Below are 14773 nucleotides of genomic sequence, written 5' to 3'. Positions count from 1 at the left end.
ATCATCCTATGGTGTGGGCCATACATTACTTTTTGAAAAATACTAAACTATATAGGTATACACCATATAAAATCTCGGGTTTTTATACATGTTATAATATGTCCGTTTTTTTTTTTTTTTCTTTCAAAAAGCAAAGTACAGCCGCACACAACTCCATCGCATGATTGAAACCATTCTTTTGTTGTGCTACAATGTCACTAGACTGTGCCCCAAACATCATCTCATACTGAATGAAGGGTTGGGATCACCCTTTATGGAGTGGGCCGTACAGTACACTTTGGAAAATACTGAATATTAGCTGTCTCAAGTATACAAGTGGTGAGCTTTTATATGGTGTAAGCCCTTTTCGTCTCTCTTTTTTTTTTTTTTTTTTTTTAAGTACTGTACAGACCACATCAGAGGATGATCCAAACCGACCATGTGATGGAACACAACGTAAATAGGTTGTCCCCCAAAATCATTTCCATAAGATGGTCCTAGCCTCCAATCTACGAGGTTTCCATAACATGCAGTTCCTCGATATATCGGAGGGCTGGGATCATCCTATTGGAAAAAAAAATTTGGGCACAAGACATGGATGGTTTGGATCATCCTATAGTGTGGTCGGTAGAATACTTTCTGAAAAATACGGGACTATAAGGACTTACACTATATAAAATCTCAAAGTTTTTATACAGTGCCCGATCGAGCATGCGCTTGTGAGAGGCGGCACCCTTGATATTTGATCCAACAGCAGCTTCCCTTTTCATATTTTTAAGGGGCTGCTGTAAAAGCTCCTAAGAATGGATCATATGAACTAAATACGAGCACGGTGTACCGTACTATTAAGGGCATGTGGACCACAATATTTTGATATTCGCGCGGACCATGTAAGTGCTTTTCTCTCCAGTTTTTTAAGGGCTCCTGCAATTTTCTCTCTTGTAGACACCCTCGTGTTATAGTTGAGAAAAGGAGAAGAATACGAAGAAGAGTAAGATTTAAATGGAGGAAACGGAGGTAGAAAAATCAGGTACGCCATGTGTTTCCTTTTTCGTTTTTCTTAGGCTATTCTCTACAGAAAATTAAATTTTCTGCTCGGTGGCAAATCTCGTTTCATGATTTTTGACCTTCTCCTGTTTATTTTTATTTTTATTTAACTGTATTTTTATCTTCTTTTTTTTTTTGTCTTTTCTTGGGTTTGATTACTATTTTTTTCTTGGGTGGATTGCGCAATTTTTTTCCTTTTTGGTAGATTAATGCTCTATTTATTTTCCTTCTTTTATTCAGTTCCTGGATTTCTCCTTGCTGAAACCTTTTGAATTGTTAGGGCTCAAATCCATTATTATCTTATGATTTTCTTTAATTTTTTTGGCCTTTTTGTGATGGGTATTTGATGTGGAAAGAACCAACAGTCCAACACTGAGGAGTCTCAGAGGCAACTATTAGGGTTTGAATGCATCATTCTCAATTCAACTTAACTAAGCCTTTGTCCCAAACTAGTTGGGGTTGGCTAATGAATCCTTTAGAAAATTTTCATGAAGAATGTGAAAGATTCTACCTGGCTCAAATTGACTAAGTCTAATCCCGACACTAGTTGGGTCCGTCTACATGGATCATTTTCTTCCACTCTCTCCTATCCGAGGTCATGTTCTCTGTTATGTTCCTAGCCATCGAGTCTCGAATGCATCATTATCATAACTAATTTTTTTTTTTTTGGTGTTCTACCATTTTGGTGAACTAATGCTCCTTTTATTTTTCCTTCATCTATTTGGTTCTGGAGTTTCTCTTTGGTGAAAATGCTTGAAATATTAGGGCTTGAATGAATTATTATCCTTTGATTTTCTTTTTTTGTGATGGGTAGTTGATGTGGAAAGCACCAACACTGAGAAGTTTCAAAGGCATATGTTAGGGCTTGAATGCAGTATTATCATAACTATTTTTTGTTGTTCTACCATTTTGGTGAACTATTGATCTATTTATTTTTCTTCATTTATTTAGTTCTCGGGTTTCTCTTTGCTCTATTTATTTTTCTTCATTTATTTAGCTCTTGGGTTTCTCTTTGTTGAAAAATGCTTGAACTGTTTGGGCTTGAATGTATCATTATCTTGTGATTTTTTTTTTCCTTTTTGTGATTGGTAGTTAACGCGGAAAGCGCCAACACTGAGGAGTCTCAAAGGAATGTGGAAGTTGATGCAATGGATGTTGAAAAACCAGGTACGCCATGTTTTCTTCTTCTTTTTCTTAGGTTGCGGGGTTTCTTTTTTTGGGAAAATGAAATTTTCTGCTCAGTGACAAATCTCGTTTTTTTATTTAATGGTATCTTTATCAAAAATAAATAAAATTTGATGTTTATTTGGGTGTTTCATTGCTGTCTCACCCTTTTGTTGGATACTATTCCTTTCTGTTTTACTTCGTTGCAATGAACTCTAAGTTGCAGTTTTGGCTCAATTTGGGTATATTTATATTTCAGAAAGCCCTAAAGTGCATCCGAATTGCAATTAGTGTACATCCAAACTCACCATTTATGACTTGGGTGGATTACACAACTATTTTTTGTTGTTCTGCCTTTTTGGTGGACTAATGCTCTATTTATTTTTCTTCATTTATTTAGTGCTCGGGTTCCTCTTTGTTGAAAATGCTTGAATTGTTAGGGCTTGAATGCATTGCCATCCTTTGATTTTCTTTTTCTTTTTTCTTTTTTCTTTTTTCTTTTTTCTTTTTTCTTTTTTCTTTTTTCTTTTTGTGATGAGAGTTGATGTGGAAAGAACCAACACCGAGGAGTCTCAAAAGCAATTGTTAGGGCTTGAATGCATTTTTTTTTTTTTTTTGAATAATTGCTTGAATGCATTATTATCATATCTATTTTTTTGTTGTTCTACCTTTTTGGTGGATTAATGCTCTTTTTATTTTCCTTCATTTGTTTAGTTCTGGGGTTTTTCTTTTTTGAAAGTGCTTGAATTTTTAGGTCTTGAATGCATTATTATTGTTACTATTTTTTTGTTGTTCTACCTTTTTGGTGGGCTAATGTTCCTTTCTTTTTTTCCCTTCATTTATTTAGTTCTGGGGTTTCTTTTTTTTGAAAGTGCTTGAATTGTTGGAATGCATTATTATCTTTTGATTTTCTTTTAATCTTTTTACCTTTTTGTGATGCGTAGTTAACGTGGAAAGTGCCAACACGGAGGAGTCTCAAAGGCATGTGGAAATTGATAAGGTGGAGAGCAGTGCAATGGATATTGAACCCCATCCTGATGAAGATGACAAGGCCGAGACTTCAGCCACGAGGGATCCCATTACAATTGAAGAGTCCCAATCTCATGTGGGGGGCAATGAAGAGTCTCGATCTAATGTGGGGGGCAATGAAGTAGAACAGAATCCTCCCATGGGGGAGCCCACTTCAATTGAAGGAGATGCAAGTCTTGAGCCCTTTGAGGGTATGAAGTTTGATACCCGAAATGCGGCACATTCATTCTATGTTGAATATGCAACGCACATGGGGTTTCGTGCCAGTACGAAATTCACCAGTCGTTCAAGGCGTAACGGAATGTTTATTTCTGTAGTATATGTTTGTTCGAAAAATGGTTTCAGAAAGCATAAGGGAAAAGATACTGACCCGCAATCCATCTCAAAGGAAGGTTGCAAGGCGGCGTTGAAGTTGAAGAGAATAGAAGGGGGGAAATGGATTGTACGTGAGTTTATCAAGGAGCATAACCATGAACTTGGTCCAGACCCAGAGGTTGAGGATAAGAATGAACCTGATCCAGATCCAGATGTCGATATTAGAGACACATTTTTCATGAGAAAAGATTACCTAGATCATCTTGATAAGATACAACGAAAGCCCCTTGTGTTTGCAGTGGAAGATGTGGAGGCTATTTCTGAGCACTTTATCCGTATGCAACTTTTGCATCCCACATTCTTTTATGGAATAGAAGTAGATGAAGAACAATATTTGAGAAATATTTTTTGGGCTGACGCCAAGTCTAGGTTGGATTATACTCATTTTGGTGATGTAATCTTTTTTGACACAGTATATTTGACAAACAAATATCATATGCCATTGGCCACATTTGTAGGAGTAAACCACCATGGTCAGTCTCTGTTGTTTGGATGTGCATTGATTACAGATGAGACCACATCTTCATTTGTTTGGGTTTTTAAGACATGGCTTAGAGCAATGTATGGAAAGCCTCCAAAAGCGATAATTACTAACCATGACAATGCCATAAAGTCAGCGATTGCTGAGGTGTTTCCCAAAATTTGTCATTGTTTTTGCTTATCACATATCTTGAAAAAAGTCCCTGAGGAACTAGCTGATGTATGTAGAGCTCATGATAATTTTATGAAGAAATTTGAGAAATGCATTTATGACTCTGTTACAACTGATGAGTTTGAGAGGAGATGGGAGAAATTAATTGCAAAGTTTAGCCTTGTGGAAAATGAATGGCTTCGATCTTTGCATGAAGATCGTCGACAATGGGTCCCGGCATATTTGAAGGACTCATTTCTTGCGGGGTTGCCCATATCCCAACGGAATGAAACTATAAATTCTATTTTTGATACGTATGTGACTAAGAAAACCACTTTGAAAGAGTTTATAGAACAATATGAGATAGCTCTACAGAATAGATGTGAGAAGGAAGCCCAAGCAGAATTCGAGACACTCTATAAAAAGCGCTCATTGAGGACGCCATCACCTTTTGAAGCACAGTTAGCGCCTGTATACACCAAAGACATGTTCAAGAAATTCCAAATTGAAGTTTTGGGTATTGTTGCTTGTCACACAACAAATATTCAGCAGGATGGAGCAACCACAAAATATACGGTGAAGGATTTGGAAACGAAAAAGGACTACACAGTTATGTGGAATGGTTATGAAGCCAAAGTTTCTTGTATTTGTCATTTGTTTGAGTTCAGAGGCTTTCTTTGCAGGCATGTGATGACAGTTTTCGTAGCATCAGGTTTATATAAGATCCCACCTCATTACATTTTGAAGCGTTGGACAAAGGATGCAAAGTGCACACATGTATTGGATGAAGGTTTTGTTGGACTGCAAGGTGACTGCCACAAATCTATTGTCCAACGTTCCCATGGCCTATATCAACAAGTCATACGATTTGCAGAGGAAGGGTCATTGTCTAAAGAGGGCTATAATGTTGCATTGTGTGCACTACAAGAAGCACTGGAAAAAGTTGTTCTTGCAAATGACTCCCTCGGGAGGCTTGCACACCAAACAACGTCATCCAATTATAATCGCAGTCAAGACAAAGAAACACAAATGCAATTATTGCAACAAGGAGGGGCACAATGTCACTACATGCAAGGAGGTTGATCTCTCATCTGATGGTTTTGACATATTTTTAATCATGTTGAATTTACTTATTTTCTCAAGTGAATGCATTAACTTAAGTGGGTCTCTCATATCTGTTCATAGTACAATTAAATGTAGGAGTAACAGGAGTTGTCAGCACATGTAATATGCTAGACAATGGGCAATAGATGGTTTAACGTGCCCCACCATAACTATGGTCAAATTACAATCTAAGTTAGCTGAATTTATAATTTACACTCTGTTATGTTTTTTGTAGCTGCAGAGAGCACGGATTTCCGTCAACCAATGCAGCATGTAATGGGATTTGCAACTAATGGTACGTTTTACATACCCTACTTTAATCCATGGTGTGTTTGGAAAGAAATGTGATTGTGTGCATTTCTTAAAGGAGGTTTAATGTGTTGTAGGGACAAATCGGCATGGGAGTATGGGTTCATTTCAATGGCAGATGAGAGAGCCTTACCAATAGCTGAAGGTAAGTCTTTTTGGAACTGTTGTGCCATTAAAAAAAAAAGAGGCTTCGGAACTGTTGTGGTATGCACATGATTTTTGTGATGATATGATATGATTCGATTCATTTATCTGGTTTTGGTTTAATTTCTGGCTATTATTACTCAGTAAACTTGGTTATAATGATTTCTTTAAGATTCGATTCATTTATCTGGTTTTGGTTTAATTTCTAGCTATTATTACTCAGTAAACTTGGTTATAATGTTTTCTTTTATATGTTATTCATGAAACCTATTATATTTAACTGGTTTTGGTTTAATTCTGGCTATTATCACTCACTGAACTTGGTCATAATGATCTTCTCTTATAAGTTCAACCTATTATGTTTTGCATCATTTAAAAAAAACAAAAAACTATTATGTTTTGTTTTTGTTTTTGTACACTTAGGCATAGTTGTACTACAGTATTTGAATAGATAATAATGTAGTGCAATAGTAAATAGTAAGCTGGAGGAAAAAAGTAGTATGGTATGTGGCAGACAAGCATAGGTGGTGCTCAAGTGGGCCTGGCTGCGATGGGTCCCATCAGCTCAACTAGATTTCAAATTTGAATCTGGTCGAGAATGGCCGCGTAGAACAACTGTGACAGCTGGAGGAGATGGGTGGGAATTTCGAAAGGTCTTAGACTCATTGCATGTCTACGTCTATCGTGGGGCCCACTCAGAAGTTGAGCTCCTTGGGCGGCAACTTAACCGGAGGTGGGGGTGTTACAAGAACAGGGGAGTTACAAATGGGATGTGCCCACATGTTGTGGGGCCCATGAGGCTCACAAGTGGCGTTGGGCGGGAAATTGTAGAAAGGAAGAAGACCTATGGGGTGGGTCCTCTCTTTGTGGGGCTCTCAAGTAGTCTAGGTGCTGTTTTCCATTCCTTAAATCAGGAGAAGACAAACGATATATATGCTATTTTTGAAAATGATAAGGATATTGCAGAGGCAGCAGTTGTGCTAATGCAGAGGCAGAACTTTAGAAGAATAGATTTAAATGACTATGGTGGGCAGTGACGTGTGACAGTAATCGAGGGGAGTCATCAAGGGGAGTCGGACCAAGGTCCTGCTCAAGAAGTGGAAGGTTCAGGATCAGAATCAAATCCTTCCACTTCTTTTGTCGTTAACACTAAAAGATTGGAGGATGGTTCTTTTCATATATCAAGAGGCAGTATAAGAGTAGCTTTCAATCAAACACAGGCTGAAGGGAGCATTAGGACTGACCCTGAGTTTATCCATGTCTCATAAGATTAAGATTCTATCCATGATGGGGCTGAATCTTGGGTCATCTTGCTTGATCTACTGGTCACGGGAGGTGAGCAGCAATGAATTTACAAGTGATAGTGATGATTTCAAAACTCCCCAATGTCATCGTGGACTCCCCCGAGTCGACTTCATTTTACCTTGGTCTCGTTCTTGTCCAAGTCCCCGTTTTCCCTACAAATTCAATCAAAACTCATTTGACTCTCCCGAGTTATGACCACATCGATTGAGTACTCGATCGTCTCATGCGAATCGACTAGGATTTGCTTTGGCTGCGTTCTGACCGCATTCACGTTTTGAAACACTGGCATGACAGATGGCTCATTAATAGATTTGCTACGAAGTAGCTAGTTGCTCGGTGAGGTGATATTGATTGGGAGGAGGATTGTAGTAATCGGGTAACGGCTGGGAATGATTAGGGACATGCTAATGTACTGAAATTGGGAAAAGCTGCAGGCGTAAGTGTGGATGGGAGAGCAGGAATTACTGGAAGTGCTAAAAGGACAGGAAAGACATTTTGGCATCAAAAGTGAGACCCTGAAGAGCATTTTTTTTTTTTGAAATGGTAACGAAATTTTATTAGAGAACAGACACGCAAGTGCTAGGGACAAGATGTCCCCAAAAGCACCGCGAGGATACAAAGGACAACAAGTGCTCAGATAAGATTACAAAGATTGATCCCCCACCAAGACCCCGTTCCCGATAATGGTATTTGTGTGGTCCGCCCCAGCCTTAGCCAATAGATCGGCCACAGAGTTAGAGGACCTCCGTCGGTGATGAAGCTGGGGGCGAATGCAACGTACCAGGTCCATGATTTCATCAATCTTACTTGCTAGTCTCCACGGCCCACCAATCCGATTCGAAGCCCATGCGATAACATTGGTAGAATCACCTTCCACTATCAGTGGCCCCAAATTGTGATCTTCATACTGAAGAGCATAAATCAAAGCACAAGGCTCCGGAAGAAGGTAAAGAACCTCTTCCCATCAGTAAATTATGACAAGAAAGCTAAGGGCATAAAACATGTTTTGGGAAGGGAGAGGAAAGAAAAGTGCCAATGAAGATTATATCCTGGAATGTAAGGGGTGTGGGGTCCAACAAGAAAGTCAGTTGAGGGTATAATTGATGATTTGATGGCAGGAAGCTAAAAGTTGTGCTTCTCTAGGAAACAAAATTGGGAAATTTCTCTGATTCGATCGCTCGAAAACTTTGGGGAAGCAGGAGGCGTGAGTGGGCTGCTATACTCTCCAAGGGCAGGGCTGGGGGATTGGCAGTGCTTTGGGACACTTCAAAGATTGTGGTTATTAGGGATGAAGAATTTGTATTATCTCTTAAATGTGGGAGATTTGGCAAGTGTTTCAGGGATGTGGTCTCGTCTATGGCTTGATCAATCTGCATAGAAGGAAGGATTTGTGGAGGGAACTGGAGGAGGTCCATGCTTGGGGAGGAGAAGCTTGGTACATAGGCGGCGACTTCAAGTCTTTAACACCATAAGATTTGTTGAAGAAGGAAATGTGCAGACTGGGAGGACACCGACAATCAGGATGGGAAAAACCAATGCTTTCATTAATTGTCCAACAGAGGACATATTCTCATTTTGGCTAGATTATATAGATTAATGTTTAATGGTCATGGGAATATCACTTTAATAATCTTTCCTAAATGTTGTTACCTAGGACACCCTCTAATCATTCGCCTAGTATTCTAATGCAAGCAGCGAAGCATTAAATATTCGCTCCTGTTAGATTGGAAAATGTGCTTAAAGGTTGAAGTTTTAAGAGAAGGTGCGACAGTGGTGGAAAGATACGGAAGGGGAGTTTGATGATTAATGAGAGGGCTTCAAGTTTAGCAAAATGATCCGACTCCTTAAAAAGAGAATTTAAGTTTGGAGGAAGGAAGAGTTGTCTATTATTAAAGGGTCCAAGGTCTTGGACCTTTCTTTGATTGAATCCTTAGATAGAAAGGAAGAAAATCAACCATTGGCTGACAAGGAGGTTAGGGAAAGGGAAATTGGCATGTGCTGATTATGAAAATATCGTGGGGATGAAGGAATTAATCTGGAGGCAAAAATCTCAAGTTTTGTGGATGAAAGAGGAGGGGACAAGAACACGTCATTCGTTCATAAAATGGCATATGTGAGAAGGAATTAAAACTCTATTAATTGCTTGGTGGAAAAGAATCACATCACAGAGGGCAAATGGTCAATCATTCATTCCATTCTAGTTCTATAAAAAGCATTATGCCACTTGGAGAGAGAGAGAGAGAGAGAGAGAGAGAGAGAGAGAGAGAGAGAGAGACGATGGCCTGGACATTTATAAGATCTTTATCGAGTCCACGACTTTGGTAGAGAGGGGATTCAAGGAAGACGAAGTTCGGGAGGCCAATTTCTCCATGGATGGAGATATGGCCTCCGGGTTGGATGGTTTCACCATGTTTTTTACCAAGGTATGTGGGACGTTCTGAAAATGGATTCATGAAGGTTATGCATGAATCTCATTACAGGGGAAGAATCAATAAGCACTCGAGGCTACAAAGTGATTAATGCCATTATCAAAATATAAAAGTAGTCGAGGTTTGAGACAGGGTGATCCGCTTTCGCCGTATCTATTCATAACGGTGGTAGAAGTACTGAGCTTGATGTTATCCAGAGCTGAGGAAAAGGGATATATCAAAGGCTTAAGATCAAGCATGAATTCCGAAACCATCACCCACCTACAATTCGCAGACGACACCTTAGTACTGATCCAGGATGAAGAGAAATCTGTTTGGATTATAAAAAGGGTATTTAGGTGGTTTGAAGTTGTATCTGGCTTAAAAATCAATCTAGGCAAAAGCACGCTTGCTGGAATAAACGTAACAGAGGATAGAGTGAAGTTTTGTGCTGAGATTATCGGATGTGGTTCAGCTAATTTTCCTATTTCATACGTTGGCCTTCCTTTGGGTTATTGCATTCCATCATCAGCACAATGGGACCCCGTGGTAGAGAGGATTGAAAAGAAGCTGGCATCTTGGAAGAAGCAATATATCTCCTTCGCTGGGAGAATCACGGTGATATAGGCAGCACTGGCTAATATGCTAGTATATTTCATGTCCCTGTTCAAGATTCCGGTCAAAATTGCGCAGAGAATCGAGAAGCTGCATAGAGACTTTCTGTGGGAAGGGAATGATCACTCTAAAAGACTCAGACATCTGATGAATTGGAAAAGGGTGTCAAAACTCAAAAAACACGGGGGACTTGGCATTGGAAACGTGAGGTTACGTAATAAATCTTTAATGGGTAAGTGGTTTTGGAGATATGGGAAAGAAAGAAACGCTTTGTGGCATTCTGTGGTGGGAGACAAGTACGGGAAAGAACTTGGAGAATGGACGGTCAAAAACCCATCTATTGGAAAGGGATCGGGAGCCTGGTGATCGATATGCTCATCAAAAGATGGTTTCGAATCCTTTGTTCGTTTTTGAGTGGGAAAGGGCAATGAGGTACATTTCTGGCCGGACTTATGAGTGGGTAGGAAACGTTTGAAAGATGTTTTTCCTACATTGTTTGCGTTGGCATGCAAAAAGGACGCCCTAGTGTTAGAGTATATGTTAAGGGACCCGGAGGCGGGGAAAGATTTTTTGGGATATTAGACTACGACGTGATTTGAAAGACGAGGAGATTAACAGTTTTGCTTCTCTTGTTTCCCTACTCGAGTCTCAGTACTACTCGCCGAGTGAGTCGGATGAAAGAATATGGACCCCGGAAGCTCACGGTGAATTTTCTTCTAAATCTTTCTTCTCCATCTTGAACAATGGTGATAAAAAGGCAATCCATCGTGCGGGTATTTGGAAATCCTCAGCTCCACCTCGCGTAATTGCTTTTGCATGGACAGTAGTACATGAGAAAATCAATACGTGTGAACGTATGAAACGAAGATGTTTTCAAATGGCTACTTGGGGCATTTTGTGCAAACAGGCAGAGGAATCGCTTGATCATTTACTTCTCCACTGCCCATTCACCAATCAAGTATGGATGGGGATGGTAAATGCTTTCGGTGTTAAATGGGTGTTCCAAAAAACGATTCGGAGGGTGCTTACTAATTGGCATGTAGTACCTTTCGGTGAAACAGGGCAGCTGCTCTGGAAGCTCTTACCTTATGCTCTCATTTGGAGCATTTGGAAGGAGAGAAATAACTGTATCTTCGCCAAGAAAAACAAGACCTGTGAAAGGATTGGATTGGAAGTAAAAATTGAGCTTATATCATGGTTAAAGAGCATTAGAGGGACATCATATGGAATTGGGGAAATTATGAGAAATTGGAATTATGTCGTGATTTGGGAGAGGAAGATAAGGATAAAATCATGCCAAAATGGGAGCCGCCAAAGCCGGGTTTTTTGAAGTTGAATTTCGATGGCAGTTCTATAGGAAATCCAGGGCTAGCAGGGGTTGGTGGAGTATTGAGGGATGAGAAGGGGGGCTTATTGATGTCTTACTCCGGTCCCATTGGTACTTGCGATGCCAACGAGGCGGAGGTGAGAGCTCTACTGTTTGGGTTAAAATGGTACTCATCTCATTTCTCTGTACCCCTTATTGTTGAAGGAGACTCATCGAATGTAATCTCGTGGGCTTCGGATAATTCAAAAGGAGCATCGTGGTTGCAAAATTATATTATGGAGATTAAAGATATTGTAAGTAAGATCTGACCGATAATTGTTCACAGAAGGCGTTCAGCGAATGATATGGCGGATGAGCTGGCAAAACTGGGTGCTAGGCGGGAGTCAATGCATTTGTGCATAACGGGTAATGTAAGGGGAATTGGGGATGGGTAGCTTTAAATTATTATTATACCTTCTTACTGTACTTGCTTTGCGCTGCTGATCTGGATGGGGACACCTTGTCCGCTCCTGGCTTTCTATGGATTAATAAAAGTCAATTTTCAGAAAAATAAAATGCCATTATCAAAATATTGTATGCATTTGTGCATAACGGGTAATGTAAGGGGAATTGGGGATGGGTAGCTTTAAATTATTATTATACCTTCTTACTGTACTTGCTTTGTGCTGCTGATCTGGATGGGGACACCTTGTCCGCTCCTGGCTTTCTATGGATTAATAAAAGTCAATTTTCAGAAAAATAAAATGCCATTATCAAAATATTGTAGTTTGCCTATCAGTTCCCTTTATTAATTGTTTTATTTTTTGCTGGAGGCTTTGTGGGACTGGTCATATTTTCTCCCCAACTTCTCCTCTTCATCAATGTGAAGAAGAGGATGAGGAGTATTTAAGAGAATACAAAACATTTACACTAGTGTTATCAAAAGATAACCAATAAACTACCTGATTTGCTTCTGTTGAAATGATATTCTTCATTTCCAACTTGAGTGAGAACTTTATGAATTCTGAGCAGTTTACTCCTTCCTTGATTGGATAAGCATTACAGAGTCTGAAATCGAGCACATTTTGATGGCTTGGGGTGATTATATGATTGATATATGCTAAAGATAATCTGGATATTTTCATGTTATATTTATTTTGATAGATGTGCATCATTCAAGCGGCACGTGATTTTTGTTCTTGTCTTGGTTTCTGACAATTTTATGTTTCTTGTTTATCAACCCTAACATTCTGGTTAATGCTAATGTTCTTATTTTCATTTTATTTTTGGGTGGTGGCAGATCTTCTTTGATGTCTAATGTGTTTTAACATGCAATCACGCGAGCCAATATATGCAGGATCCAAGTGACCATGGATCATATGCGAATTCAAAGAGAAGCGGAAAGTTCGGATTTTCATTTCCTTCTGTCATGCCTGCCATTCTTGCTGCCCAAATGTATGATGATTTGGGCTGCTGATCTAGTGCAGAAATACTGCTCTCTCTCTCTCTCCACATTAGAATTACCTTAAGGCTATTTATATGAACTGTTTATGCTGATCTGTGCAGAAATACTGTTCCATTTGAATGCCCCTAAGGGTTTTTATATGAACTGTTTATGTAAATTGGGTCTACTGCAATTAATTGTTTACGTTTATTTTAACACCCTTGTTTAGAAATGAGTAGACAGGAAGAAGCTTTTGTCTTGCATAGGCAAGAAAGAAACTGGGTGACTGAGTTAAGGGGTGTCAAAAGAGGCCAAGTTCAAGTATAGTTTGGGCTAGACCCCTGGCTAATCGTATTCAAAATTTACCTTGTGAATGTACTGGACTCAATCCATAGAAGAAAAAATTCCAGGGTCACAAAGACATTCAATTTTAAAAATAAAATCCATGAAAAATGAGTTAGCCAATTCTACCTCACCCCATTCACCACCATGTAAGTGGCATGTTTCTAGGTATTGGGTTTGGTAGTCCAATGGGGTCCATTTTTATTTATTTGATAAAGATAGGAAATGATATATTTGCCCCTTTGTTTTTACTTGGGACAGCTCCTGCTAGAGTATTTATGACTAGGGCTCCCAGTAAAAACAATGGGAGAATATATCACTTCCCGTAAAGATACCAAGTTCATTAAAATCAGGGTGGAGTGCATTGAGCGTGTAAAATTGTGTCAGTGGGTTTTCTATCATCGATGCCGTTGATCTATGGCTAGAATTTCCAATTGATGGGATTTTCAGACCCCCTTGTAGATCAAAGCGAAAATGACTCTCTCTTATCAATGGAGAAAAGAAGTGTTTCATACTATAGCCAGTTAGAGAGACATCTAGTGTCTTCATAGCATAAGAATCAACCCATTGGGCATAAGGACTGCTAGAGTCTTCCTGCTTGTGACCTACATTTACACCTTATGTTATAGGTTGGCCCACTGCATTCTAAATTTCTAACTATATATGTGCCTCAAAGCAATAGTTAGCAGGTGGGGTTAGGCTTTCTCTTTAAATTTTTGAAGCTGTGGTTTCTGTCTGTAATTTCTCTCTTACTTTGCTTTATTTGCAAAAAGAGTCTTCCTGTTTGGCAATTTGCAAATAGATTACATTTGATTTGACTGAATTCTTCAAATTGGGTCATGCCATCAATTTGTGCCCAAAACACCCACAGTAGATTTTTTTTTCTTGCAAAGGACCAAAATGTCCTTATATATGAAAAAGACAAAAAATTACCTGGTGAAACGATAAAAATACCCATGACAATCAATGATATCTTTTGAATCGACGGTGTGGTAATGTCATTTCTATAAATACTAGCATTCTTGGCCCATACTATCCATGGATATAATAAAAGGGGGGGCCATTTGATCAGAACATAAGGTGTAAAATGGTGGCTCCTCCTTGTATATGGGCTCGAGTGGAGATTGTGGGACGTATCTCGTCAAAACATGAGGCAAAATGACGGGCCGCACCCGATGCATGGGTTTGAGTTGAGTTGGTAGGACCACCCTATCAAAACATATCATAGCAGCTAGTATCATGGGCACTTTGGTTTCTGACAAGACATTCTTCTTTCATTTTGGTCCTTTTATGAGTTAAGAAAATCTACCTAGCATATTTTGGTCACAAATTGATGGCACGACCTAATTTGCAAATTTCACTAGGGGTGCAATTCGAGTCGGATTGAAGCTAATTCGAGTCGGATTGAAGCTGTTAAAGTATAAAAGATAATAACGCCTTTCTCTAACTCCAACAGCTTAAGCTTCCGGAGAAGTTGGTAAGTTAACAAAAGCCAACCTAAACCCAACCCAAAACTATAAACTATCAACCTGAAACTAACCTGACCTGATTCTCAACCCAATGAAGGCTAA

At 39.3% G+C, this 14773-nt stretch overlaps 1 protein-coding gene across 2 annotated transcripts; it reads left to right on the top strand.

The window, feature by feature from the left end:
- Positions 1-848: 848 nt before the first annotated feature.
- On the top strand, positions 849-13076 carry LOC143854082 (protein FAR-RED IMPAIRED RESPONSE 1-like). 2 transcript variants are annotated; one of them, XM_077363834.1, is made up of 6 exons: positions 849-1009; positions 2119-2193; positions 3135-5303; positions 5571-5624; positions 5716-5783; positions 12717-13076. In XM_077363834.1, the coding sequence occupies exons 1-5, from the start codon at positions 982-984 to the stop codon at positions 5775-5777; spliced, it is 2388 nt and encodes a 795-aa protein (XP_077219949.1). In that variant the 5' UTR covers positions 849-981; the 3' UTR covers positions 5778-5783; positions 12717-13076. The 2 variants fall into 2 exon arrangements, with proteins under 2 accessions (XP_077219949.1, XP_077219948.1); XM_077363833.1 differs by having other exon boundaries at positions 850-1009; positions 5565-5624.
- The last annotated feature ends 1697 nt before the right edge of the window (positions 13077-14773 follow it).

The sequence above is a fragment of the Tasmannia lanceolata genome, unplaced genomic scaffold, assembly GCF_043159265.1.
Source record: "Tasmannia lanceolata isolate RefF3 unplaced genomic scaffold, GAP_Taslan_0.1 ptg000020l, whole genome shotgun sequence".
In the NCBI taxonomy this organism is placed as follows: Eukaryota; Viridiplantae; Streptophyta; class Magnoliopsida; order Canellales; family Winteraceae; genus Tasmannia; species Tasmannia lanceolata.
The sequence above is the reverse complement of the archived record's forward strand: the minus strand, read 5'-3'. Positions and strand labels throughout refer to the sequence as shown.